Below are 26,304 nucleotides of genomic sequence, written 5' to 3'. Positions count from 1 at the left end.
TCCAGCTGCTGCGCTCAACAAGCGACAACCGTCGCACGTGGGGAGAAACGCGACGATTCTCGTCGAGAGTGTCTTTGCCCGCAACAAACCGCCTCACGCCTGCGGAGTGCGAGGACGCAACCGAACTCGGCGTCAGAGTCCCGCGATGACGGAACAGAGCGTGACGCTGACATAAATCGAAGGAAGTCAGGGGAGAGGTTATTTTCTCCTCGAAACAGCAATTCGGGTCGGACACGAGACGCGCACTCAGCGACAATCTCACAAAGACTGACAAAGACCACGCGACTCGGTCCGTCCGCGGTGCCCGTGTCCAAGTCCTCTCGACAAGACCGTTCGTCGTGTACAGATCGTCTAACTGGAAGGCGGCTCTTCTTCGCTGCTTCCTACTCTCTAGTTCGCTGGTCGGAGCTCGCTGTATCGGTAGAGAAAGCGTCAAACAGTGGCCCACTTTAATAGCACAGCGGAGAAACAGAACCCGAGAACAGGCCGTGAAGCAAAGAATGTGCGTTTGTGAAGGAACGTGAGAGAAAATCTTGCAAACGGAGACCGCCCCCCCTGTCACCGGAGCGATGGGGCTGCTTGTGGCAAGTGGAAGAAAGTGGAGTTCCCTGTAGCGCGCAGGTTCCTCAAAATTTGATTCTGCAGTCAACACAAAGCCGGAACGACTCAGACCACTTTTCTCACAGCTGGCAGGAGCAACTTTCTGGAAATCCTTGACGCAGACCCGGTCCATGTCTCGGGTATTCCAGGTTTAACTGCCCCTTTGCTTTTCACTCAAATTCAGCAGAACAGAAACGTCAACTGCAGTGCCACACAGCTCCACAGCGCTCTAAACCCTAACCACAGTCAACGGACCGCCGAAAAAACATTCCTATGTTTTTCAGCACCGTAAGAGACAAACTGCAGAGAAGTCCAGCAGTCTTCTGTAGCTACAGCTCGAGAGACGTTTTACACACGTAGCTGGAGCTCCGCTAAATTGGGACGTTTTCGCGTATCCCCGTCAGAAATGTACATGCCTGGAGCTGCGTGGTTGCTTGTTTTTTACACGATCAGCGTTTCGTAAAAGTACGCACGAAGCGTCCCGCCGCCTGGATCATCGTGCGCAGGCCAGCGCCGTTTGTAATCGTTTGTGGCGCCTGTGCGAGCACTGAAGCCGCACCTAACATTGTTGGGAACCTCCACATCGAGAAGAGAAATCTGTCAATGTCTGTTCACAACTGAGTGTAGCAGCGGGTGCCCAGCCACGGCTCTGGACGTATTTGCACTTGAAACGGCCGAGCTTCGCCCACACAAAACGTTTCTGCATTCTTGCAAATGACACTACACTCGAGCGCGCCTCAAAATCCAGTGAGTTACCCCCGCGGCAGCGACTCCGGCAAACGCCGCCAGCGAAGCAGCCAAAACTGCCTGTTTCCGCTGAAGCTCTGCATCGGTTTCTCCGTTATTATCCTCGTCCTCCCCGTCTGCATCGCTTGTTAGGGTCGGCCACCATCCACTGCTGACATTCTTGTAGCTCCGCATCCACTTTGGAAGTGCAATCCACTCTTTAACGACTTGCCAGCAAGAGTGGAAAGACGTCGTTGTCTGAGTCTCCACCCAGTCCGCTGACGTATCGTCCGTGTCTTCCTCGCCTCTGCTTCTCGTTCGAGAGAGACGCCCTTCCGCGCAGGACGCCATGGACGTTGAACCTTGGTCTTCGGCTTTCAACTGAGGAGAAGCCCCCGAACTTTCATCCTCACTCTCGTCGCTCGTGTCTGACATCTTTCCTCGGCTCTCCTCTTGGCCTGCCCGTACCACCAGCTGGCCGCAAGCACTGTCGATGTCCTGGAAAAGCGTGAACCACAGAAAGAACATCGACTGCATGACGGGGAGAAAAGAAGAGATGAAACACACGCGCAAGACAGAGAGCAGAAGTACGGAGACAGAGGGAGGCAGCAATTGGGCGGGTGCCCACGAAAAACTGGCTCGTCTGAACGACCCGGAATCAGGCCGATGATCAAAACCTGGAGGTCCTGACAGCAGCTCGCCAACCATCGTCCGCCCAACTTACTTGACCGAGCGTTTGCCTCACGAGAACCTTGATGGCGTATTCCTTTCGCAGAATCGTCAAAAAGTCGTCAACTCGCTCCTGGGTCGACGGCCTGAAAGAAATGCAAAAAAAAAACAAAGCTTGTTGCCAAGCGGGCAGCGCGAGCCCAGGAATCTCTAATGCGCTTACACCAACGCGCACATCAGCGAAAACATCGCGAAGCCGTGCTTCACTTCCAAAGCAGGCACCCGTTTGAGACTCACAGACCCCACATGCATGCAAATGAAAAGGCAGAAACCGGTGAAGATGCGCTCCTGTTTACTTCAAGAGGCGCCGCCCCGGCTGAAGATCTTACTTGTAATCATAGGGAACGTCCGTGGGATTGTAAGGAATCAAATTGACAATAACTGCGTCTGCACGCGGCTGGAGAATGCGCCCGAGTGCATGTGCTTGTTCAAGGGTGTCGTTGACATCTTGAATCATGATGTATTCGACTAGCAGTCCCTGCATGCGCAAGCAGACACAACAAAGGGAAAAACGCGTGTAGGCAAAGCGCAGACCGCCTCCTCATCGAGGGAGAAGGGGGGGGGGAGTAGCAGCAGCAGATTCAGCCAAGTTTGTCGTGAGAAGGTCTGCTCGGAAACAAACCTTTCGGAGTTAACTGCAGCGCCTCCACGGTAAATAGAATCGGACACTGACAAAGTGGGCGTCGACTGAGGGCAGGGCGTTCGCCGATACTCTGCGAACTGAAGCACCGGCACCGTTTTCTTCCGAAAAATAATATTTGCAGGAACGCGTATGCATCGAAGAAGGTGGAAAAGCGACAGACACAACAGCCAAAGGCCATGCATTGCGCCAAGTGGAAAAGCGCGACAAGAACGCACACATACACACGGGGGTCTGTCCGAGCACCCGAGACTGCATTGCCGAGATGCTTGAAAAGGATGTAGAGGAACAGAAGGCTTGGAGTTGAAAGGAGTAGAAGGATGCGGAGAATTCGACTAACGGAGACGCGTAGGTAGAAGCGAGTTTGTGTTCATTGCAGCAGCCGTCGAGTGTGATACAGATTTAGCATCCGTCATGAACCTGTGTCTTCTGTGTGGTTTATCATCATTTCATCTCTCAGTGATTACAGCACCTGGTCTAGCACTGATCTTCAAGGAGTCGTAGACGAGCGCTGAGAAACACTGTTCACTCGATTCTCCTGTGCGAAATGTTTGACTGGTTTTCGTTCGATACTCGTCGCCATCGGAGGCTACCTGGAAGACTCTACGTTCTGACGATGTCCTCTGTATCAGCTGAGCAGTATTTTGTGTACGTCATAACTGGGCTTCTTAAATCTACATAAGCGGTCACTCTGAACGAATTTCCTCAGCCAAGCAGCAACATCTCCAAAACAACAACGAAGAGACCTACGATGTTCTTCATGCCCGTGCTGTTCAGGCGCTTCTGCTGCTTCACAAACTCGTCCGTCGCTTCCAAGACCCTCTCGAGTTTCCATCCCTGCAGTGTCGGAGTTTGAGCGAAGCGAGGCAACACAACAGACAAGAAAGGTTGGCAAAAACCAAGGGGAGACCTGCGCCTTGTCACCACGGAGGAACGCCGGGCAGACGGTCTGTGTCAAGCCATAGTGCATACGAAGAAGCGTTGAACCTCACAGAAGAGGTTTTAGCGCTTAGTGTGCCTCCAAAAACGAAAACATCCAAGTATTTGCTTCTTACTACATCTGTATGTCTCTCTAAATTCACATGGACAGATGCAGTGGATCAGGTTCAATTTGTTTTAACGCTTGGATGTGAGGACGAACAGCGGAACTGCCGCAGCAGCCTCCGAGTCGAGAAGCACACACACCTATATACGTGTATGTATATGCATGACGGATATCTCTCTATCTCTCTCTGTGTTTATTCGTTTCGACGCATGTCTGCATAGAAGAAGTCGATCTTTGTTCGACAAGGCGCCTGCGAGCGCTCGTGGAAAGACTTACAGCAGCAGCTCTGGGCATGAGCTTCAGACGCGTTGGTTGATCTGGCGCATGGAGCGAGAGGGCAAGCCGGCAGGCAGGGAGGTCTGAGGCGAGTTGTCGAATTTTGTGGGGAAGACCAACAGTGCTGATACAAACGCGGTGACCCCCAATTGCAAACTTGTTGGGCTGAGTCATGAATCTGTGCAAAACACAGAGATCGACAGTCGAGAAGGCCGGTTGTCTGGTGGGCGCGTCGCCGCTGCGAAGACACCGCGAAGTCATCACGCCTCGCCTGGACGCGAAGCGGGCAGAACCAGAGTCCGAAGGCAGGTCCAGTGGAAAAGGTTGAATGCAGAACGTTCAGAAGCGCGTCTAAGATGATTCTTGACCAGCAAGACACTGCAGAAGAACATGGCCCTTTCCACACAAGCGCCTCAGCCGATACGCGCGTAGCCTCCACAGGTCGGAGGTTAACGAACGGTTTAGAGGACGCACATGAAAAGCGAGAGAGACAGCGCAGAGCCACAGGAGGAAGGTCGAGAGCAATGAGAGAAGGCATGCAGCAAAGTCCGGCAGAACATTCCACCACCCCAGCAGAAAACGCAGGATTTTCACTTCGAGAAGGAAAGGTCCACACGCTTTCTTCTTCCAAAGAGTCCACGTGGTGTCGAAACGCAATTTGTGAGGAGGCGAGGACAAAGATTCAGTAACAACGAACAGGTAACGAGGTTCGGGAAGACAGCCAGAGCGACGAGGAATACGCGAGAGGGAAGGACGCGGAACTGCACTCACCGAATGGACGAGACGACGCTGTTGTAGTTGTCCAGAGGCTCTCCCATGCCCATGAAAACAATATTGCGAATTGTTTCAACTCTGAAAAAAGTCGACACTCCAACAACGCTGTGTGTCGAGACGGCCCTAAGAAGACCAGATCGCCTGTTGCACTTTTGAAAGTTCAAAACTGCGCGCATCCTTTCTCCGGAACTCTCCATCGGGGAATCCCAACTCTACGTGCAGTTCCCTTCGCTCTACTGTTCGGTCTCCTTTCTCTCTTTTGATTTTTTCTCTCTTTTGATCCTTTCTCTCTCTCTGACTTCCCCTTTTCTCCCCTTCCTTCGTCTCCGTTCGGCCTCTCCGCCTTCGTCGGAGACGCATGAACCTCTCGCTCCCGCCGGGTGAACCCCCCATCCTCATCCTGGATCGACGGCTCGGGATCTCGAATAACCTCGAGCGAGGTTCCCCGCGGTCGGTCCCACAGATGTTCGAGTTTCCTCTAACGTCGGAATCAGGTAAAAAGGCTCTAGTGTTCTCCACGTCCGCGAACCGAGGGTTCGACAACAGTTCACCTCCTGTTGCGACCTAGAAGTTCTCTGTTTCGCAAAACGCGTTACACTGCGCGCGTTCATGCTCGTGGTTCTTCGGCGTTCAAACGGAGAGACACTCGTCTCCTTTCGCATGCCTAATTCGATTCCAGAATGCCTCCGAAAACCGCGAGAGCGCCGGCAGTCATCACGGAGCGCCTCCAATGCGCTGTCCAGTGTGTGAGTGTGGAGACAAAGGAGTCCATGCACGCCGACCGAAGAGTTCCCTGCCACCGCAGACGTTCGCGTGACTTATCACCGCCAAGGAGACACCCTTCGCAGCAGAAAAGAGGCAATTGAACAGTCAGGTCTGTCGAGAAGACGTTCGGTCTGAGGCCGCGGGAAAAATTGAGAAACTGAGCTGTTCAGAAAGACTGCGGACGCACCTGCTCGCGTGGTAAAGCTGCTCCAGAATCTCCCACTCCGCCAAGTTGCGCTTCTTCCCCATCGTCCCCGTCGCACAGAAGGTACATCCCATTTGGCAGCCGACCTGAAACGCGGCAGAAAAAGAAACTGAAAAACAGGTAAAAATCCAAAAAAACCTCAAATCGAAGACCCAAGAAGTCAAAGAAAAAGAAACAATTCACACTGGCGCAACAGCACGAGACAGTCGTCTTGTAAAATACTGAAAGGGAGCAGCTTGAGGCGACGACGACGAGCGCGCTTCACAAAGACGAAAAAGCTGCACCCTGAGGCTCTCCCAAGCGTCGCCGGTGCGTCCTCTTGACGACCCTCAAGGCGAGTGGGCATACATCCCCGTCCGACAGATTTCCTGGTCTTCTTCAGTTCTCGTGTGACTGAATGACTTCTCTTTCTCAAGACGCGCAGGAGACAGACGCGCTACGAGAAGCCGAGGACTCGTGGAGGTCCTGGGAAGCACTTCAAGAGGCATGAACGACACAGCAGTTCTGCAACAGAACTCCATCCATCACGGCTGGACCACCGGAACACCGAAGTGACTTCCCCCTGACTCTGCCCTCGACTTTGCGCATTTCCGGGCGTCGCTTTCTCGAGTGCTTGCCCGTTTTCCTGTCTTCCCCCTTCCCAGCACCGGTCTCGCCTTCACTGGATATGCTCTCCACTTCCGGAATACATTTCCTCTCCTTCGTCGGTGTCGCGCCTTTTGCTGTCTGTCCTTTTACATCTCTCGTCGTCTGTCTCTCACCGTCTATCTCGCATTCGTATCTACTCGTCCGTCTCCCTTTTCCTCTTTCTCCTTTTCCATCTGCCCTCCTCTGCCTCCTCTATCTCTCTCTTCCTATCTCTCTTTTTCCCTTTCTTTTTTCGCAAGACGAGAACAGGAATGTTCCTGGGCGTTGGATAGACTGACACACGCGAGGACGGAGAAGAAAACGAAAAAGATACCAAAATGAAGAGGTCCGGAACGGCGAGAGGACAGAGAGGGGAACGAGAGGACTCAACGATGGCAAAGACCATATGAAAGCGTCTCCGTTCTTCTCTTCTCCCTTTCCCGGACTCGAATGTACACCCACCTGCGCAGACAAGCAAACCGTCGCGCGTCGATTGCTCTTGTAAAGCCGCTGCTCATCTCCCGCCTTCTCCTGCTTCTCACTAGCGGCTCTCGCTTCTTCCTCGTTCTCTCCTTCTTCTTCTCCCCCTTCTTCTTCTCCTTCTTCTTCTTCGTCTCCCTGTTGTCCTCCCTCTGCTCCTTCCTCTGCTTCTTCCCTCGCCTTTATGCTTCCGCCGTGATTCTCTTTCTCTGTTGGCCTCTTGGACTCTGGAAAGAGAGCGTACTGCACTGCGCCGTAGCGCATGATGCATGTTTCAATCTGGCTGCCGTCTGGGAACTCCAGCAGGAGCTTGGTTGTCGATCTGTCGCGGCTGGTCTTCGTCCGCAAAACGCGAGACGCATGCAGACAGAAGTTCTCCGCGAGCGTCGCGTACAGCCGCCTCGGCAAATCGGGGATCTCTCTGAAGTCCTGGACGTTCTTCTGCACGACGTAGCGCCAGATCTGCAGAGAAGAGAAGAGAACATCTGACGGCAGCGGAGGGTCAAAAGAGAGTAAAGAAAAAAAAGACAGAGTAAATGGGTGAAAGCCATAGAGCATCCAATTCTCCTTGACGGTCGGCGCTACGGCACCGCTCTTTGCCTTCCTCCCTTTTTCTTCATTTTCATCTTCTGCGTCCACACATGTCTTCTTCACATGTCATCTTCTTCAGTTTCGCCTCGTCTTCCCTTCTGCTTCTCCTTTCTCTTCTTCTCCTTTCTCCACTTCTTCTTTCTCTTCTTCTCTCTTCTTTTCACTCTTCTCCTTCTTCTTCTTCTTCTTCTCGGTTTCTCCTTTTCTTCGTTTCCTTCTGCCAGTCCGTGGGTCGTCTCACGGACCTTTTGTGCATGCACAGTTTTGCCGTCCAGGGCAGAGAGGAGAGCAGAGGCGTCGAAGACTGAAGTTCGACTCTCTCTGCGTGGAGCGGGAGAAGACTCCGAGAACGTCTGGGAAGAACAGCGAGAGGCGCCGGACTCCAGATCGACGGCCTGCTCTCTGGCCGCCTCAGGCGGACGGCGCGCCATGGTGACAGCAGCCGTCTCTGCAGAGAGGGAGGCGTCGGAAAAAACCGAAAAAGGCAGAGAAGAGACTGCGGCAGTGGAGAGCGACAGACGAGGAAGGAGAGAGACAGAAAGGAAGCAAACGAATGGACAGAGGAGAGCGATACAGTGAGAGACGGACAGGGAAAAGAAGACGCGACGGACGTCGAGCAAGGAAAGCGGCGAGCAACGAGCGAGAGACCACCGGCGAGGCAAAGAAAGACCCTCGTAATCTTGCTGTGAGAAGAATCGTCACGGACGGCTGAGAAGAAACGAACTTCTTGTGCATCTTTTGATTTCTTTCGCAAGTCGAGTCATGCTTGCATGCATGCAATGCACGCCGCGTGCATGCAGCGCTGCTGTCGCTCTTTTCACCCATTTTCCGTGTGCCTCTGGGGGGCGACAAGACGAGGCTCTCTCTCTGGGTCCGTCAGATGAAAAGCAGAAAAGCGCCGGCCGCCACTGTCTCTTTTTTTCTCAGAAGCCGACCTTCTCACGACTCCTCTCAGAAAGGCGAAACTGTCTGCGCGCGCGACACTGCGCCGGCCGCCGTCTCCCTCCCTTCTTCCCGGGTGTCTTGTCGCCTGTTTCTTCTTTTCTTCAGTCTTTCGAGGTCCACGAAATCTGTCGAGAGCCTCTTTTCCATCTCACTTGTGCTTCCTAGCGATTTTGCGGCTTCTGGCTGCCTCCACCCGTCGTCTGCCGTCGCTGTCTGCGCTCTTCCTGTCTCCTTCTCCCTCTTTCCTTCCTTCTTCGCTTTTTCTCTCCGTCTGCGCATCCCTTCCCCTCTCCCTTCCCCTCGGTGTGAGTCGTTCCTCTGCCCTCGCTGTCTGTGGCTCTCCCGTTCGTCCTTTCCTTTTCCTCCTTTCTTCGAGGACTCTCGACCTCTGCCTCCTCTCCGGTCTGCGGAGCCTCGACCGTGCGTCGACTCCAAGGAAGAGCGTTTGTCTTTTTTACTTTGGAGCGCTTGCATGCAGCCGCCTTCCAATCCCGCGGCAAAGTCAACTGATGACAGGAGTCGATGCGGACGAGCAGAACGGCGTCGACGTCGAATCCGTTCAATGCTGCCGGCCGTTGAAGTCCTCCGCGCCGTTCGTTCTCTTCACCCTCCCAGGGCGGTCTTGCCCCCACCGGCCGCGTTTGCATTCGCGTTTCGCCCATCTCTGGACAACTTCGGAGAAAAACATTGCGGTGGAAGCGTGTGAAACAGTGCTGTGTCTCCTCTCAGGCAGCGGCGGCTAGTCTTCTCATCCAGCCATGCACCTGTACTCGACCAGTGGATTTACCGCGACCTTCCCGCCCAGTGGACAGGCGATCGAAGACTGAAAATAGCAGATGTATCCTTCTCTTCTGCCTCCAGCCGCGCTGCGAATGGAGGCGAAGACGCTACAAACGCATGCAGCGAGGAGACAGCAGGACCTTTGAGGCGTCGCCTGCCTGTAGCCGAGAGCGGCAACCGCCGGAAAGTGAAATCTGTATTGTGCGTTCCCAGCCATCCGAGTCCGAAACGAGACAGCAAACACCCTTCGACCTCGAAGCAACTCTCCTCGCAACCATGGCGACGCAGACTCGTCTCTCTTCTCTCTCCTCTCCGCACTGTCCTCGTCCTCCTTCAGTCTCTTCGTCTTCTTCCTCGCATAAACCTTCTGCGCAGGGAGGGGACTCTGAGAGTGTCTGGCGCATCGAGACTTCCGGGAAAGCCGATGGCTGGGTCGGCAGCGTGAGGTTCGGGGAGAAGCGAGAAGACTCTGTGGAGGTGGACTTTCCTTTCCAGCCGTATCCTTGTCAGGAAAAGTTCATGGAGAAAGTGATCGATGCATGCGTGCATGGAGAACATGCGCTGCTGGAATCTCCCACTGGTGAGCAACAAAGGGCGTCTCTCCCAACCTCCCTTGCGCGGTTTGTCGTTAGAGAGAGAAGTGGAGAGTCGAACGAACGTCACTGCGTCGACTCGCGGCTCTGTCTGCACATCTGCACAAGACCCTCAGAAGAAGAAGCAGCTGCGTTGTTCGGTGTGAAGAAATCGTCTGCTTCCATCTATAGAGACAGAGCAACTTCTTCGTTCGAAGAGCCGCTAACTGTTTTCTCTGAACTCTCCTCGGACTCTCCTCGTCGAAAAGGGTGTCATGCTGCCTTGCGCCTCTCTTCAGAGGCACTGCAGTTCTCTTTTTGTTCGCTGAGACGCCTCAAACGCGGTAACGCACACACACATGCGCATCTACCTTTTCATATTTGAAAACCAGAATCGGTGTACGTCAGACATGATTCTCTGTGCGTGTACAAGTTCGAATGCGGACCGGAAGAACGGGGCTTTCCCCTGGCCTCCAACGCACAGTAGGAAAGGTCGTTTTCATGAATTAAACAACTTCAGTTAACGAAAAACACAGAGTCCCGAGCTTCACTTGTCCGACTGGCTCGGCGCAGCGTTAAGGCGGACAGCGGCATTCCATGAAAGTATCAGCCGGTTCTTCTTTCTACCTACTTCCCCATTTATCCCTCACTCCTGTGAGATCTCTGTATCTATCTGTATGTCTGTTTCTTGTCTTTTTCTCTCTCTCTCAATGTAAGTCTTCATTCTATCGCGCCATCGGCCAGTCTAACGCATGTCCATCCCCTAATAGATCTACCTACGTCTCTCTATGTTCGGCTATCTGTAAAGTGCGTTTTCAGTTTTCCACCTCTATATTTCTGTATTCTCTCTGTGCTTCTGAATTTCCACCTGCTCAGGCATGACACTCGCTAGATAGATCTCTCGACGTATCTTCTCCCCGTGTGTGTATGTCATGGGCGCTGCATGAGAAGATCAGACTAAATTGGATTTTCGTCTTTTCTCTCTTCATCGAAAACCACCGCCTTCCTCTTTCCTTTGTCCTGTTCGCTTCCCTTCAAATATCTCTGTCGCACGACAGTCTAGTCTCCGTAGCTTCTCCACAGTCCTCTCGCGCGAGATTCGCCCAGTTGTTGCCTTTGTGTTTTCTCTTCAGCGTTTCCTTTTGTCTTCCACATCTCTCTCTGTCTGATTCGCCGGCGTTTCCCCCTTGGTTTGCTTGTCTCTTTGCGTCTGTCTTCTTTCCGGTTTCTCTCAGGTACTGGCAAAACGTTGTGTCTTCTCTGCGCGTCTCTCGCCTACGTTCGCAAAGCCTCCACGACCCACGGCTTCTCTTCTTCTCGTTCTTCTCCTTCTTCGGCCTCTGCATCGCCTGCCGGCTCCTCGCTTCCCTCCGAAGACCTGCAGCGACGGAGTCTCTTCGCGGAGAAGCGCGGTCCTTCTTCGCTCTCTTCTCCCCTGTCTTCTTCTGTCGCCGGCACTGCCGCCCTCCACAGGCTTCCCAGAGTAGTCTATGCGTCTCGGACGCACACCCAGCTTCAGCAAGTTGTGCGAGAGGCTCGCAGGACCTCTTTCTTCTCTGCGTCGCCTCTCAAAGCTGCTGCGCTCGCCTCTTCCTCGTCCGGTGGGGGCGTCGGCGCAGCTCTCCGGGCAAAAAAAAAAAAGGCCAGCGTGAAGGTCGAGGTGGAGGAGAACGGCAGGGCGGGCATCGGGCCGCTGCGGAACTCGACCGAAGCGCGTTGCGTCGGCAGGGAGATGGGGAGAAAGATGAAAGTCGCCGTGCTCGGCAGCAGAGACAATCTCTGTGTTCATGCAGTCAGCCAGAAACTCCGAGGGGGTGCACTAAACGCGGCTTGCAAGAAGAAACTGCGAGGCGAGGTACGCGAAGGACGGAGAAGCGACCAGACGGAAGACGAAAAACAGAGAAGGGGACCACTGAGGAACAAACGAGCTGAACTACCAACCACACATAACACTGGGGAGAGAGACACCGATGTCCGTACCTCTACACATCTCGATAGCCGACAATATTCATATCTATATCTCTCTCTCTCTCTCTCTCTCTATATATATATATATATCTGAATATTTGTTTGTCTCTATGGATAAATTGGATTTCTGTGTAAAACGCGTCCGGGTAGGACCTTTGAGAGTTTCCGATCCGAAAAGGCACGCGTTTCTCTGTGGGATGAGAAACGATAGGGAACTCAATCGTGAAAACATCGAATTGTCTTCAGGTCTCTCCGATGCAGAGCTCAAGAAGCTCAAAGGACGGGAGACACACACCAGTCTTCACGGTGCTCTCAGCAAATATCCACGTGCAAATCCAATATATATACATATATATATACATATTTAAATGTATACGTATATATATATATATGTATATGTATATATATGTATATATATGTATATATATTTATATATATTTAAATGCATATGTGCAGGTGTGAGTGTGTGCGTGGCTACAACTGCATGCGTACATGTGAAAATGCACACAGAAAGTTCGTTGACAATGTGCTTCTCGATCAGGGGTGCAAATTTTACAGCAGCTCGGTGCGAGAAAAAGAAAAAATTGCTCAAGTCCTTCAAGCCTGCGGACCGATGGACGTCGAGGACCTCAAGGCCTGTGCCACCGGCTGCAGCCCTCCGGGAGTCGAAGTGAGAAGCGACGATGCAAGCTCAAGTCTTTAAAGGCGAAGCTCTCGGTTCCTCTCCAGCTTTCCCAGAAACAGAAACACAAACCTAGAAGAACTTGCCCTTATACATATATATATATATATACATATATATATGAAGGCGTATATGTATTGCTAAGTCGAGATGCATTTATTTACATATAGGGAATTGGGTGGAGAGTCTATTGCTAGGACCATCTATTCAAATATATATATATATATATATATATATATGTATATGTATATATGAGGATGGATGTGTATAGGAATGTGTCATCGGCGAGAGATCCGTGTGGGTGGGAGTTTGCGCTTTCTGACTGACCCTCGTTGGAGGTATCTTCCATTCAGCAATCGTCGCATGCATGTGTTTGGCTGCATGCGCTTCTTTGTGCATGCACGGTTTTTGCTGCCTGCATGCATTTGGTTTCTTGGGTCGTCGTGGACTCACCTATCCAGCGTCTGCCTGTTGCTGTCGCTTGCTTGTCTGTCAACATGCGCTGAATGTCGAGATGCCTCTGTTTGCTTCTTTTCTGCATGTCTCCCATTTTTCGTTCGGGACCTCTCTCCACAGGAACGACAGAAAAACATGTGCAGGTCTCTGTGCGCTTGTGCGCGTACCTCGCATGCAGTTCTTCTCGCGTTTTCTTGGCTCTCGTTTTCGCGCCACCCTGTCAGTTGTGTTGTCACCTGTTGTTTTGCTTTTTGGTTCCTCAGAAAGTTCAGTTTTGTCCGTTCTACACGATGCGAGACTACCAAGAGAAGAGCGACTTAGTTCTACTGCCCTACAATTACCTTTTAGATCCGTCGTCGCAGCTTCTGAAGCCAGGTGAGTCGTTCGTTGTGTGCCTCCTGACTACCTCATAGGATTACACGAGTCCCTCTCACGTTTTGACATGCTTCAAACGCCACAGGCGGCGTTTCGGAGATTCGAGTTCTGAAGAATGCTGAGATTCGACTGAGGTGGGTTTTCTTCTGTCGTCTGTCCCCGTGCGGTGGAGATGACGTCTAGGCCTCTTCATGCGCGGGAGGAATTGTCTTTTGCGGCACGTTCTTGCCATTTTTCGTTCTTCGATTTCGGTCTCCAGGTTCCCTCGCAAACTCCATTTTGATCATCGACGAGGCTCATAACGTCGAACAGGTGAGCAGCAGTTTGCCTCTGAAAACTGGGTGAGAGATAGTGTCCTTCTGGTCTCCCTGCTTGTCGTTTTCTTTCTTCTTTCTCCCTTCCCTTGCTGCTTTCTTCAAATCTCGCTAGGCGGTTTTCTCGTCAACATTCGCAGCTGCCGCCGCGCGTCGTTCACACCTGCCCTCGTCCTGCTCACATCCCCTTTATACCATCAACAGAAGCAAAGGACGTCTGCGCGCACAGATGCGTATATATTCACCATAGGTTCATCATCTGGTCTATCTACATGCATGCGCGTGTAAATGCATATCTACACATGTATGCCTTTTCTTACTTCGTCACGTGTACATTCACTTTTTCAAGGCATATGTATGATTTTCCTGTTTGCAATTTCCTCTGTAAGCATATACATACATATACATATGTATATATGTATATTATTCAAATATCTATATAAGCCTATATCGATATACACATACGCTTATGTGCCGATATATATATATATATATATGTATAGCAATGCATGCGTCTTCTCGAGTTTTTTCGTGGTTGTAACAGGTGTGCTGTTAAGACTGTGGACTTTTGTACAGGACGTTTGGCGTCTGTTTTTGTCTTTTGTCAGGTTGCAGAAGACGCTTCGTCCTTCGAGTTGCGTCAGATGGACATTGGCCGATGCATCAACGCCCTCGGGACTCTCGCAGAAATGATTAGCCGGAAGCTCGCTGTGCCCGAAACAGACGTCTCCGACTCTAATAGAAAAGGTAGAAACACAGACGAAATGCATGCAACGCTCCTCAAGGAAGGCAATAGCATCGGAAAGACATGCTTGCAAAACGACCGACCTGTCAATCTTCACATGCCTATTTATCTCTTCATTGACGTCCTTCAATCTTCATATATATATATATATATATCTATATAGATATATATATATCTATATATATATATATATATATATATATGTTTGTATGTTCAATTGCATGTGTATGTATGCATATAATATATATTCAGACGTGTAGATGGGCATAGAAGATTTGTAGATGCTTGTGTGACTGTGGTGTAGGCGTCTGCATGCATGTGTCTGTATACACGTCATGGGCAGCTGTGTATACTGTGTATATGGTTACATGTACAAGAAGGAGGCGAGACATGTCTCGAGAGCTGGACAGAAAAGTCGCTCAGTGAATAAATGCATGCGTTTTCTGTTTCTGTTGCTCTTACCGTTTTTTGTAGGCTCTTCCGCGCCTCCTGTGAGTGTCGCGCAGCTGCTTCTCCTTCAGCAGTCTCTTGCGAAACTCGATGAGTGGATGTCGGAGGTAAGCGCGTTTCTTCGACACAGTTTCTACTCATACTTTCTCGTCGGTCTGGCCTGCGGCTCTCAGCACAGAAGCCGCTTGTTTGGAGTTCAAGAAGAAAAGTCGAGAAACCGTTCCAAGGTCGCAGCGCCTGCGGCACAAAGTGACTTCACGATATTTTGAATCGGTGTTCGGGACTGACAGCAAGTTTGCTTGTCTTCGTGCTTGTAGCGTTCGGCCGTTAGGAATACTTCGATGTGTGTATCTATCTTTCCATGTCCATTAACGATTATACTTTCCTCATTCGCCTGCACTCTCACGGCTGCTGATCTTTGAGGCTCCTTCGAACACTGACGAAGGCCAACTGTGCGATCTGCATCATTTATTGGGTCATTTGTCTCTGTTTGTTCACATGTCTCTTCGTTTTCTTGTCTCTGTATATCGCTACATACGTAGGTTCATCTAAACAGATAGGTCGACCTCTGTCGGCGCGAGTGTGTCTATCCAACTGTGCGTCTCTCTGGGTATTCTCTATTCGTTTTCAACTCTTTACATCTTTCTTCTCGTCTGCGTATGCATCGACACAACTGTCTCTGTTTTCCATCTCTGTTTTCGTCCACTTCTCCATCCGTGTATCTGTGTGTCTTTGTAAACTCTCTGTGCATCTACCGCTGCATGAGTAATGCACGCATATGCGCATTCGCGCAAAGAATTATATCTGCAGATAGAAGCTTGTCAGCAAAAGATCTCCTTCGCTCTCCACGAGATTCTGTATGCATATATTGATAGGCACATAAGCAGACATCTAGAGAATAATGTGTATACTTGTCAATGTCACAACCTTTTGTTGGTTCCCAGTTCGAGCTGAGCGCTCCAACGGAGAATTTGCGCCATCCGCATGCGCTGCTGTCTCTGGAGGAAGTGACCGAAGCGTTCACTGCATGCAGCGATTTGTCAAGAACTCGAAAAGCCGAAGTGCCTGCAAGTTTGATCGACGACGCAACGCCTCTCTTTTCTGCCAGAGGTCAGTCATCAAAGTAAAACCTTTCGTCTTCTTCTCTTTCTTCTCTCTATCTGTCCCTGCGTTTTCTCTCTTTCTTTTCTTCCTCGTTCTTCGCCAGCTCTTCCTTCTCCCTGTTTTTCTTCTTCTTCTTCTTCTTCTTCTCTTTCGTATTCTTTGTCACTCCACGTCCCCTCTGTGTGTGCCGTTACATTTCTTTCTGTATAAAAAGAAGTAGACGCAAACCGGGCAGATCCGCATCGCTGATCTACACAGCTGACCCTCAGCGCATTGAACCGTCAAGCGTTTGAAAGGCGCACAACAAAGTTCGTTCGTCAGGCGTTTGAGCTGCGAGGACTCTGCGTTCCCGTCGCTTCTTTCTGTCGGTCTTTCCTTTCCTGTTTTCTGCGTGCATGCGAATCTGTGAAGGACCTTCTGTCCTTCGCACTCGCGTTTATTCACCTGGACGCCGCCTTTCCTTATTTCTCCTTTTCTGCGCTGTCGCCTCTCACCTACCGTTTCCGCTGCTCGTTTTCGGTGACGATATCGTTTCCATTTTCCTCTGTGCCTGGTCTTCGCTTTCTCGATCTCTGCTGTGCTTGTATGCTGTTCCTCTTTTTTCTGCATGCTTGTGGCCAGGCAAACCGTTGCTGGACAGATTGCTTGCTGCGTGCATGCAAGCGCTGCAAGACGAAGGCGCCGAAACCGAGGCACACATTGAGAAGCATGTGAACAGCCTCGACAATCTTCGCCGGATTTTCAATGTATGGATTTGCATGCACGCATGTGAAGCTAAAAACCGAACTCTTTCGCCGGTTTCGTAGAACATCGCTAGAGTAATTTTCGTCGCTACAAGGCTCTCCGCGACAGTGTATCATTCGCGTTACATTACAGTTATTCGTTTTCTTAGATGAGCTCTCCTGTTAATACCCATAGGCGTAGAGGCATAATATAAAGACTTTATATACAAAGATAGATAGAAACAGATTGATAGAAATAGATTGATAGATAGAGACATAGATTGAAAGAGATTGATAGAAATAGATAGATAGATGGATACGTATATGCGTATAGGTGGAGTTCCGATTCACAACCGTCGGTGAAGTTCGACCATGAAGTAGAAAAAGGAAGAGGCAGATTCAGGAATTGTTCTTTCGAGAACAGGAGATCGGACGGCTCACAGACCCAGCGTATTAGCAAATTATCATATCCGTCACCACCAACGGACCTTTTGTGCTGGTGAACATATGCTGAGGAGCCACACATGCATATACACATATATATATATATATACATATATATACATATATATATATATATTTGAATTGGTGTATAAATGTATAGAGGAATAGGTGCAGATAGTGCTATGTGTCTCACTCTGTATTCGTGTATTAATACGCACGTACAATACAGAGGCCAGCATATAACTACATGCATATCTATAGGGTCCACGCGGAGAGATGTATATAGATGTATATATGTGTGGGTAACAAGGCATGCGTTCTCTTTGGTTTCGCGAGGGTGTGTTTCGTTTCGAGTCTCCTTTTCTGTGTTTGCCTTTCCCTTGGCCTCGTTTTGAGGCTGCGGGTGGATTGTCGCCTTGGCGTCTCTTTGGAAGTTGCTTTGCCGCTCGTTTTCGCGCGTCGAGATCCCCTTCTTCGGTGTTCCGACCGCGCGTTGGTAGGCCTCGCTCTGCCTTCGGGAGTGTCTGCGTCTCTTGAACGCTGCTTGACTCCCTGCCGTCTTGCGTACCCTTTCTGTTTTTCTAGATTCTGTATGCAGACCTGACATGGCAGAACGCGTCGAGCTACAGGGTGTATCTCCACGACGAAGGAGAAGAGGCGGCACAGAGGCACCAGCAGGAGCGAGAGAGAGAGACAGAGAGCGAGTCGCGAGGCGGATGGAGCAAAAAGAAACGAGCAGCGACCGCGTCGAAGGAAAGCGACGCAGAAGTCCACGCTGCAGCCAAGCCGCGGTGAGCGCATGCAAAGTTTCTGCAAACCTCTTGCGTGCAGAGGCACAGAGAGGAAACGGAGGAAAGGAGAGAACGCGGGAGAACAGCGGACCTACAACCGAGGAACAAAGGACTGAAAACGAGGAAGTAGGGAGAATGTGAGAGCGGGAACGAGAACGCAAAAAACGCAAAAAACGAAGAGAGCGACAGAAGACGGAAGCCGGACGCAGATGAAGTCGAGGGAGGCGACATGAATCAAGAAACGAAACAAATCTGCGTGTGTGTTAACAGAGAAGAGCAACTTGTCTCTTCCCCTCTCCGCTTTCCTCTCGAGATATGAAACAGCAGATATAGGTCTACATGTACCTGTTGAGACTCGTATGATTAACAAGTGCATGTGCAACATATACATGTATGCGTATATATGCGCCTAGACAAACTGTGACATACAAACCTCCACGACTGCGTTTGTCTCTGTCTTATTTCCGTGTCGACATCCTATGTACACACATCTATGCATATATATATATATATATGTATATATATATATATATACGTTTGTGTCTGTTGGTGTGCATGCATTCGCGTAATTGGTGCATGTCTTTTTCAGATGTCTGGCGTTTTGGTCCATGTCGCCCGCACCGGCGTTTGCCTCGCTTTTGCTGCAAGGCGCGCGCTCGATCATTTGCACTTCCGGTGAGCGAGGAGACTTTGACGAACCGTTTCCATCGAACCTTCGAAAACGAAGAAAAGCTGTGTCTTTCTGTTTTGTGAAGCAACTCTCCGTATATAGTGCGACGCGGGCGCGCGACATGCATGTAGACATCTGAACTGAAACAGAAGTTGTTTCGCGTCAAAGACACTAATAAGTTTAAGTGTACGCGATATAAAGCCACATATGTTTAAAGACGTATTTATATATATATATATATATATCATATAGGTATATATATATATATATATATGTATATTTACTTATCATTGCATATATGCGTACACTCATATATATATATATATATATATATATATTTGTATACGCCTGTGCACAGATAGTCCCATGTGCGGGAGTATAGCTGAAGAGATTGATACGTTTGCTGGTGTGAGGCTTCGATTTCTCATGGCATCTTTTCTGTTTCTGTTGGTGGTTGACATCGTGTGGAGACGAGTCTCTCTCGTCTGGTCGTTCCAGAGAGAGACGCATTCCGGCAGTTGCATGTTGCTAGCCTCGAAGACAAACCGTCAATATTAAAGAGGCGCAAGGTCCATTTACACGCATGTTGAAGATATTATGTCAAATCGCTGTGATGCATCCGATCACCGGCAGTGTCTGCACGCTGGCCCTCTCGCCTCCCCGTATTTTTGCGCGTCGGCGGTACCGGGCGACTTCTGCTCGACGCGTTTCCGCGTTCTGGGTGTTTCTTTCTTTTTCATCCGTTTCGCTTCTACCCTCATTTCCACCCGAGGCGAGCTTAAGGTCGAAGGACCTGCGCTTCGACTCGGGACTAGGCCTTTTAGACTCCGCCGTTTTCCGCGCTCGATATTCCTGCATGCAGGGATGCTGTTCACCTGTTTTAAGCCTACAGTTGAACCAGGTTTCGAGGCTAGAGGTGAACCTGGCGCTACAGTACGCGGTTTTGCAGCTGGTTCTAGCACATGGTGCAGACTCGCTGGAGACCAGGTTCTTCGCCTAGTCTCGAGACGAAGTTTCTTTGTTGCGGGGACTGCAGAGACGTTTCAGGCTGGCTGTGTAGGACCGGCGTTTTAGTCCAGTTTTTGCGACTGCCTGCAGGGACTCTGGCGCCGCTGCTGCCTCTCGCGCAGCGTCTGGGGACGCCGGGCCGGTTAAACTTTTCGATTTTTCTGGAGAACGACCATGTTGTCGGTCCGTCTCAGTTGTTTGCCACTGTGCTCTCCCAAGTGAATCTCTCGGCGGCTGCGGTCGCCTCGGGGCTTCTCGGTGGAGGCGAGGAGACGAGCGCAGAGAGCGACACGAGACAAAACGACTCGAGGCGGGTCTGGAACGACTTCCGCAGCTACAAAGACCTGCAGTTCTACCACCGACAGCTGGACCGAGAGGGAACAGACGCCAAGGCAGAGGCTAACTCGCCGCCCGCGTATGTAGAAGACTCGACAAAGGACAGCCAAATGGAAACGCTGCTTTCCACCTTTCAGGTGAGGAAAGCGACCACAACGGAGACCCCCAAAAGCGCCTGCCCTCGCCGTTCACGTATCTCGGGCAAACAACGCCTTCCGCGTTTCGAGGCAAATCTTGGAGGTGGAGCTTCATCTTCTCTCAAAGAATCTAATAATCCTCGCGCATGCATATATATATATATATATATATATATATATATATATATATATATATATATATGCGTGTATGTGTGGGCGTGATTTCGTGTGTGCATATTTGGGTTGATGTATGCCTATAAAAGATAAGATATTTGAGCGCAGGTGTCTTTTTGGTGCATGCATTTTTATATTTATACATATATATATATATAGGTCTCTTTGTTTACGCACTGGAGCGGTACATGTACTTGTGAAAGTAGGTATTTCAGTACCCCTTGGGCGCTGTAGTAGCCGTGGCGCATAGGCATCTGGATGAGTGCGTCTTGGTTGTCAATTTTGAGGAGACTACGAGTGTCGAACCTTTTTTGCCTGTTCAGAATCGGAATCGACCGGAATATCTGCGCGCGCTCGGCTTCTCTCTCTTGCGTATTTGCACTCTCGTCGGCGGCGGCGTTCTCTGCTTCTTTGCTTCCTACGCCCAAATGCACACGTGTATCACAGAGTGGAAGAAGCCCCTCTCTTCTTCTTCCTTTTCTTCTGCCTCTTCTCCTTCTTCATCTTCATCGGTTTCTTCCTCGTCTTCGTCTTCTTCTCGGTCTCCTGCTTTTTTCGGATTCCCCGCTTCGAAGCCTGCGTCTGCCTCTCGTCCGTTGCCTCCGTCCTCTTCTGGGTCTTCGCCAGGGTCGATTTTTGGAGCTTTGCAAGGCGCGAAAGACGTTTTCGTGGAGCCTGCGAATTCGCGCGACATGCCCGACCTTCTCGTGGCTTTTCAGCGTTCGGTGCAGGAGGCGGTGGAGGCCGACGCCTCCAGCAGCAGAGATGCTCGCGGGGGCACAGGCCATTTGGGAGGGACGAAGACAGGCGCCGTTCTGCTCGCGGTCTGCAAGGGGAAAGCTGCAGAAGGTGAGGGCGCAACGTCGAGAAACGTGTAATCGAGTCGCTTTTCCGGTCCTCGATTTCCCCCTTCTTTGTCGCTTGACTTAGGTTTGCCTGTGATGCTTCACGTTAGCCGGTCGCCTGTCTGTTCACTCACTCTCGTCGCTCTCGAAGCAAAGAAACCCACACTGCTGAGACACGTTGCCCTCTTGTTCTCCCTTTCTGTGTCTCTTCTTTGATTCCTGGCGAGGCGTCCGTCCCTGCCTTCTACCTCGGTCCTGGCCTCACTTCATACGGAGTTTCATATGCTTCTCTTGATGAGATTTTCACCTGTTTATCTGCTCACTTGCTGTTCACGTCCCATCTTCTCCCTTCCTGCTTTCCATGTTCTCTGTGTTACATACTCGCGTTTCCCATGCTTCCTCTTGAGTGGTGAGTCTTCACAGCCGCTTTTGCCTACGTGTGCGTCCTAGGCGTCCTCTAAGCTAGCATTTCTTCGTGGGCTGTGTCTTGCGCTTCGCCTTGTCGCTCGCTCTGCGTGCTCAGGAATCGACTTCTCGGACCATGCCTGCCGCGCTGTCGTCATCTGCGGCTTGCCTTTGGCGTCTTTCTTCGAGCCGCGCGTCCAGCTGAAGCGTATGTGGCTGGACGACTGCATGCAGAAGCTCGTCGCTGAGACTGGCGGGGCAAGTCGAGGTGAGACGCGTCTTTCTTTCCTCCCAGGTGCACGAACGATGCCTCTTCTCCAGCGCAAATGCTATCGACGTGCAAAAGGCTCTCAACCAAGACTTTCCACGCTCGCGCAACTCGGTGCCTGTCAGCGGGTGTAGATGCGAAAACCAGTCTAAGAACAGAGATGTGCGCATGCATGTATTCATTTATTCATATAAGTAGGGACAGATGTGGAGATTACTTGGGGGGAGGGCGTTCTGCCTCCTGAATGCAAAGACCGGAGCAGAAGAGAGAAATACATTCCTGTTTTTCCTCGTCTGCGGACGCACGGTGAGACGGCCTTCTCTTGGAAGTCGATGCGCATGCAAAACTCGAGGCGTCTCCGCGCCTTTGAGTGACGCAGAGACAGCTTTCTTGCACCTTTTTGTGGCGATACTTCCATGTAAAATACACGAGTTGAAATGCGCTTTCTTCGACCTCCGTCGTCTCGCTCCTACGCGCTTAATCATAATCAAACATATTATAGATGAACATGAGCACAAGCATGTGCATCTGTGTGTATGCATATGTATTTGCGTACTTGGGGGTTTGTTGGGGAGCCCTATGACTCGAAAATGGTGCCTGCATTCACGTGCATCTGTTTTGTTCATGCGAGCTTGGAGACAGTTTGCTTTTGACTTACGTTTGCGGGGAGTTTCGCCTTTTCTCGGACAGGAAAAGAACAAGGAACGGGCGAAACCACCGCACCTGTGCTCATCAATGGACGACAGTGGTACGATCAGGAGGCGCGGCGCGCTGTCAATCAGGTAGAGAGCATCGACCTTTCTTTGTTTTCAGTGACTGGCATCTTCCCAGAGACAAACCGCTACAAAACGATGCATCTATCCTAGTGAGGAAAATCACACAGTTCGTGAACACATAGAATCACATGCGTGCATATCTAATATATATATATATATATATATATATATATATCACTCTGTGTACATGTTTGCATGCAGGGGGATACATGTATACGTTTTTGGTGTATCTAAGAGGATGTATTCATGGGGGGGTGTACGTGGTTTCATCAGCTGTAGCGTTGTATACGCGTGGAGACAAATATGCTTCTTCCAATTGATAGAAGCGCTTGCCTGTTTGAATATCATTGGGGATTCGTAGGCCGTGGGGCGCGTTGTGCGACATGCGAAGGACTTTGGGGTCGTCGTTTTTCTGGATAAACGGTGAGAGGAAATACGGGAAGAGGACCGTCGCCTCGCTTACAGGAAACACAGAAGAACCTGGATCCGGCAAACAGAATGAAGAGCTGCACCAAAAAACGCCCATCGCGCCGTATGTACACCACAGAAAAAGCTAGAAATAGTCATGCCGCTGACGTCTCCGCGATGTCTCTGTACGCGTGCGTTGCTTTTTTTCAGCGGTCTCTTGTGCTTTCCTTCCCTGCCATCTTTTTCCTCTCTCCCCTTTCGTCGTTGTCTCTTCTTTCCTTCTTTTTTGTTTCTCCACACCCTGTTGTCCTTTCTTCCCTTCTTCTCACTGTTTCTCTTTGGCTTTGTTTCTCGTACACGCAATTTTCTGTCTCTTCTCCTTCCGCACTTCGTTTCCGTCCTCCTGTTGTGATTGCTGCTCTACTTCCCTCCATGTTTCTCTCCACTCGACAGTCTTTCCCCCATGGTTTTGTCTGCATCTCTACTCCGAGTGCTCTTCAACTCTTCTTCTTACCATATCAGCTGCCCTTGCCTCTGGCTATCCGCCTGTCTCTGCAGCTTCTCGTCTCCAGACCTGCAGAAGGACTTGCCTCGCTGGGTGCGCCGGTCTCTGGAGTTGCCGCCGGCCTCGGCGCCTCTGGAGTTTCTCGCCTCTCGAGTTCGGTCTTTTTTCTCGAGTCTCCCCGCTGCGCTGCTTCACCACGCTCTCGCAAAGATGAATAGAAGCCCAAGTGCAGGCGCGCTCTCCTGCTTTGTCTCCGATGTCGGTGACTCTCCACCGCATGCGGAGACAGACCGCAGCCGGTTGCCCTTGCCTTCGTCCCCCGACGCCTCCTCGCCTGTCTCGCATGCGTGGAGGCCAGAGGAGACACGGCTGTGCGTGCAGGGATCGTCGAGTGCGTCTGTCTCGGGTCGCGCGGTTTCTGACCGGCAGTCCTTTGCAGACGCCTGGGGATTCGAGAAAAAAGAGGTGACTTTTGGGGAGCGCCGCAACTGCGAAGAAACGAAAGAGCTAGTGTGTGCCGAGCAAGTGGCGGCTGATCGGCGCCGGGCTCGCGAGGCGGTCCTGCTGTCGACAGGGAGAAAGCCTTTCCGGGAGGAAGGGAAGAAGAAGCGCGACAAAGGGAAGGCGGAGCGTGTGTTGTCGCTTGCAGATCTGGAAGCACAGTCGAGTACTGTGGCCTTCTCGAACGAGGAAGACGAGCTACGAGAGGCCGCGGGGACGTCGGACTGGGCGCGCATCACGGACGAAACGAAACGCGAGTGGAGGCCCCAGGGAGAAAGCGAAGGCGTCGCGGAGAAGGCTGCGCTTGGGAGGGAACGGGAACAGAAGGCCGGAAGCACGAAGAGCGCTTGCGGCGGGGCGTTTCAGAGCAAGAAAGAAAAAGAAACTAAAGCTGCAGCGGATCTCGTTCGCCAGGTCCAGCTATTGTTTACGGAGGAAGAGAAGGCAGCTGGAGGGTTGGCCTCGGAGAACAAGTTCTTCACGTTCTGCATCTGCATGCGCCAGCTTGGGAGCATCCGCGGCAAAGAGCCCCTGCAAGCCAAGAAAGGCTACCGAGAGGTGGTGAGCCGCCTCCAAGATCTGCTTCTGCCGCTTCCAGTCAAACTGCATGCGGCCTCCCTGGCCTCGGACAGGCGCGCGCGCTCGGAAGGTCCTTCGACGTTGCAAGCGAAAAAGGAGGTTGTCGACACTGTGATTTCTCGCTTTGTCCCTGCGGCGTACCAGAGAGATCTGCATGCGTCAGTGGAGAAGCGCTGGCAACTTGTGCAGCGACAGAGTCTCGAAACTCAGAATCAGACAGAACCGTTGCCGGGGCAGAACAAGAGCGAAGCGGGAGAAACAGTTGAGCATGTGACAGCGCGAACCGGGGCTGGAACGCCGGAAGCCTCTGGGTCGCTGGTGGTTGGGAAGCGCGGTGTTTTCATCACCGTTGCCGGAGAGTCCGAGGAAGAAAAGGAGAACGCAGAAGACGAGACGCGCCGGCCGACGAAGAAAAGTCGCATCGAGGGCGACGCGAAGGACCAAGGGGAGGAGCCGCACGGCGAGGAGCGGAGGCCTGAGAGAGGAAGTCTTGTGAAGCCCGCGAGTGAAGGGTGTAACGGAAAGATTGCCATGTGCCTTATTTGCAGAGACGACATGCCTCTCCATCGTTCTCTCAACTGCGGGCATGAATTCTGCCTGGTAAGCAAAAGATATCAACTGCGGGCATGAATTCTGCCTGGTAAGCAAAAGATAATCCCGTTTTACCGTCTCCTCAGGGTGCGAAAAAACCACGGTAAAAACGCTGTTTTCGGGTCTCGTGCTATGCTCCATTCTGCTGCGGAGGCAAAACGATAGACAGTCTGCTACATTCGTGGTGCCATACGCGGATTCGCCTTCTTCGAATTTCCTTGTCTAGGACTGCCTTATGGACACTGGACGCATGAGGCTACCCCGCTGTCAGTTCACTTTGGTTCCTTTGTCCGTCGAATTTGTGGTGTTTCTTTGCCGTAACGGGCGCGGACTTTCGCTCTCCGCCACCTTCGTGTCTGGGATAATGGAGATCTCACGGCAACGCCAGTACGTTGTGGTGCGCCAGCTGCCTTTCGAGATGCTGTTGTCTTGGTCTGATCTGCGCTCATAGGAAGCTGTTTGCTGCACCCTTTGATTCCAACCGTGTTGGTCTCTTGTTTCCGGTCAGCGATCGTACAAGCACTCAGCCAGTTATTGAGAGACACTCACGAGCCCAAAACCATAACTCCTTCGTAATCTCAATGGTTTGCGCGCCTCACTTTGCTCCTTCGAATGCTTTTGCTTTTTCCTCGCGTTACAGGGTTGCTGGACAGAGCAGCTAAAGAACCGGCTGGAGTGTCCTATTTGCCGAGCGCGTACTCGAGCCAAGCACCTCGTTCCCGCCTAATCACTCCAGTCTCTCCAGAGGACAAGGTTCCGGAACTTCCGGATACGAAAGAGAGATTTCAGCTGTCCACGGTTCGGTTTGTACATTTGGTTTTGATACGCATACCCTGTTTTCCAAACGCACTGGCTTAGTTGCCGTACCCAAATTAGCTGAAAAGGCCGATTGCACCATCCGGCGCTACGCTGGAGGGGTTGGGTCGTTTCACGAGTTGACAAAGAACTTTCTCGATTTCAAGGATGTTACATTCGCTGGAGGAACTTCTTGCTGCAGCAGTCAGGCAGCTATAGAGATGTTTCGAAATCAATAAATCGCTTCACATCCGATTCCTCAATGACACAGAGGCCTCTAGTTAAGTGGGGTATCGGCCTGCGTTTCTACAGCTCAGCAGCCGTACAGAGCGGTGCTTACACGTAAATCGCACAACATTCTCTCTAGCCGTATCTCTTCACAAATAAAGTGGAGTCGGAATCAGCGTGGAAATGTTCGCGCAAGCTCTCCCCTGCAGGATGGAAAGTAGGCAGTTCAAGGACGTGTCTGGGGCTCGTATGCCGCCTCCGTGTGACAGCAT

The 26,304-nt window shown here is 51.3% G+C and overlaps 3 protein-coding genes across 3 annotated transcripts; 1 reads left to right on the top strand and 2 right to left on the bottom strand.

Moving 5' to 3' along the window:
• Positions 1 to 966: 966 nt before the first annotated feature.
• On the bottom strand, positions 967 to 8,191 carry TGME49_209790 (radical SAM domain-containing protein). The gene is made up of 9 exons (XM_002369687.2): positions 7,704 to 8,191; positions 6,850 to 7,329; positions 5,743 to 5,846; positions 4,788 to 4,868; positions 4,017 to 4,194; positions 3,446 to 3,532; positions 2,385 to 2,533; positions 2,051 to 2,141; positions 967 to 1,824 (listed from the first exon to the last, which is right to left on the bottom strand). The coding sequence occupies exons 1-9, from the start codon at positions 7,887 to 7,889 to the stop codon at positions 1,321 to 1,323; spliced, it is 1,860 nt and encodes a 619-aa protein (XP_002369728.1). The 5' UTR covers positions 7,890 to 8,191; the 3' UTR covers positions 967 to 1,320.
• A 242-nt stretch (positions 8,192 to 8,433) lies between these two features.
• Positions 8,434 to 9,130, bottom strand: TGME49_209780 (hypothetical protein). The gene has a single exon (XM_002369686.2). It carries the CDS (start codon positions 9,063 to 9,065, stop codon positions 8,565 to 8,567), a length of 501 nt encoding a protein of 166 aa, XP_002369727.1. The 5' UTR covers positions 9,066 to 9,130; the 3' UTR covers positions 8,434 to 8,564.
• Positions 9,131 to 11,487: 2,357 nt separating this feature from the next.
• Positions 11,488 to 26,058, top strand: TGME49_209770 (helicase, putative; the record flags this gene model as incomplete). The annotated part of the gene is made up of 17 exons (XM_002369685.2): positions 11,488 to 11,610; positions 12,265 to 12,393; positions 13,125 to 13,236; positions 13,496 to 13,548; positions 14,159 to 14,297; positions 14,770 to 14,852; positions 15,690 to 15,855; positions 16,471 to 16,595; positions 17,601 to 17,806; positions 18,396 to 18,481; positions 19,575 to 19,957; positions 20,455 to 20,980; positions 21,500 to 21,649; positions 22,340 to 22,431; positions 22,787 to 22,848; positions 23,392 to 25,018; positions 25,650 to 26,058. 17 exons carry the CDS (start codon positions 11,488 to 11,490, stop codon positions 25,734 to 25,736), a joined length of 4,149 nt encoding a protein of 1,382 aa, XP_002369726.2. The 3' UTR covers positions 25,737 to 26,058.
• Positions 26,059 to 26,304: the final 246 nt, after the last annotated feature.

This window comes from Toxoplasma gondii, chromosome Ib (assembly GCF_000006565.2).
Source record: "Toxoplasma gondii ME49 chromosome Ib, whole genome shotgun sequence".
NCBI classification, from domain to species: Eukaryota; Apicomplexa; class Conoidasida; order Eucoccidiorida; family Sarcocystidae; genus Toxoplasma; species Toxoplasma gondii.
The sequence above is the reverse complement of the archived record's forward strand: the minus strand, read 5'-3'. Positions and strand labels throughout refer to the sequence as shown.